Source organism: Eimeria tenella, genomic scaffold (genome assembly GCF_000499545.2).
Source record: "Eimeria tenella Houghton genomic scaffold, Eth_scaff43, whole genome shotgun sequence".
Taxonomy (NCBI): domain Eukaryota; phylum Apicomplexa; class Conoidasida; order Eucoccidiorida; family Eimeriidae; genus Eimeria; species Eimeria tenella.
The window spans coordinates 262,842-264,779 of NW_013543362.1; the positions used below are offsets into that span (position 1 = coordinate 262,842).

At 55.7% G+C, this 1,938-nt stretch overlaps 1 protein-coding gene across 1 annotated transcript in view; it reads right to left on the bottom strand.

Moving 5' to 3' along the window:
* The window catches only part of ETH_00010660 (uncharacterized protein), a gene marked incomplete at both ends in the record, with an annotated part of 2,941 nt that extends 2,056 nt beyond the window's left edge, over positions 1-885 (bottom strand). Inside the window, 3 exons of the mRNA XM_013377005.1 lie at positions 200-359; positions 540-640; positions 870-885. Coding sequence (XP_013232459.1) covers positions 200-359; positions 540-640; positions 870-885 — 277 coding nt within the window. The remainder of the gene's footprint in view (positions 1-199; positions 360-539; positions 641-869) is intronic.
* Between the last annotated feature and the right edge of the window lie 1,053 nt (positions 886-1,938).

Consider the following 1,938-nt stretch of genomic DNA (forward strand, 5'->3'; position numbering starts at 1 on the left):
CTAAACCCTAAACCCTAAACCCTAAACCCTCACTCGTGATGTCGTAAACCACCACTGCAGCACTGCTGTCTCGAATGTAAGAAGGAATCAAAGACCTAAACCTCTCTTGGTCCCAAACCCTAAACCCCACCCCAAACCCTACGCCCCGCGCCCCAAACCCTAAACCCTAAACCCTAAACCCTAAACCCTAAACCCTCACTCGTGATGTCGTAAACCACCACTGCAGCACTGCTGTCTCGAATGTAAGAAGGAATCAAAGACCTAAACCTTTCTTGGCCGGCTGTGTCCCACAGCTGCAGCCGCACAGTGCGGTCTTCGAGGTAAAGGGTTTTCGACAAAAAGTCAATTCCAATTGTTGCCTGCAAGCAAAACCTAAACCCTAAACCCTAAACCCTAAACCCTAAACCCTGAGGGCGGCGCCCGGAGCGCCGGCGGAGCGAGCTGCGCAGCCGCCGCAGCGCGCTGCAGAAGGGAGGGCTGAGGGCCCGCAACAGCGCCTAGGGTTTAGGGTTTAGGGTTTAGGGTTTAGGGTTTCTCGCCTGGTAGTTGTTGTCGAAAGTGTCGTACATAAACCGCGTTATGATGGAAGTCTTGCCCACCGCCTGCTCCCCTAAAAACACCAGCTTATATTTGTTAAGGCCTGCGCAGTTCGCAACAAGCTAGGGTTTAGGGTTTAGGGTTTAGGGTTTGGGATTTAGGGTTTGGGCTCTTCGACGCGAGACGCCGCGTACGGCGACTTGGGTTCACACGCCAGGGTTTAGGGTTTAGGGTTTAGGGTTTGGACACTTAGCAACGAGAAGCCGCGCATGACGAGTCTGGTCTCACACGCTAGGGTTTAGGGTTTAGGGTTTAGGGTTTGGGGGCCCCACCTGCGGTGTCCGTCATCGTGCTGCGGGGAGCCCCTTAAACCCCAACGGCGAGCCCACAGCACGAGGGGTTCTAAAAGGCTGCTGTCGCTGCTGCTGTTGCTGCTGCTGCTGCTGCTGCTGCTGCTGCTGTTGCAGACGTAGGCTAGACAGAGCGGGGCAGCAAAGGTCGCATCCGCATGTCTCTGCTGCAGTTGTTGCTGCTGCTGATACTCTTGTTGCTGCTGCTCCTGCTTGAGAGGGACAGCGCTCCTTTGCTGCTGTGCCGGTGCATGCGCAGCAAGTGGCTTGCTGCTGCTGCTGCTGCTGCTGCTGCTGCTGCGCCAGTCCGAGAAGCCCAGGCACGCCGGAAGGCTGGTTGTCTGCTGCGGAACGAAAGAGGAGCTTCAGCTGCTGCTCTTGCTGCTGCTGTTGCGGCTGTCGCTATCGCTAGGGCTGCTGCGGCTGCTGCTGCTGCAGTTGCTGCTGCTGCTGCTGCACATGCAAGCGGATAAGAGCTGAAACAGCTGAAACAGGCTTCTGAGAAGCAAATGGCTCCTTGCTGCTGCTACTCAAACAGAAGCGGCAACTTGGGGAGAGGATCGCTATTTCGCCTTTCTGTTTTGCTGCTGCTGCTGCTGCTGCTGCCTGCGCTGCTGCTGCTGTTGCTGCTGCTGTTACCTAGGTTCCCGCAGCAAAAGACAACATCAAAATAAAGAGAACGGATAACGCGAAAGAACGAGGGGAGCGGCAGCATGTGTCGGCTGCTGCTGCTGCTGCTGGATCCCAGCAGCAGCAACAGCAGCAGCAGCAGCAGCAGCAGCCGCTGCTGCGCGGTCACCGGCCCGTCGCAGCAGCAGGAACAGCAGCAGCAATGAATAGCAGTAACTGATTCTACATTTAAAAATATAAATTTGCATTCTAAGAAGTCTTTGGAAGATTTTCTGTAGCTGGGTGTGCAAGTGTGCGAATAATTGAGGTGTACGTGCATGTGAGCGTGCTGCTGCTGTTGCTGCTGCTGCTGCTGCTGTTGCTGCTGTTACTGAGGTTGCTGCTGCTGCTGTTGACGCTGCTGCTGCTGCGATCCAGATGC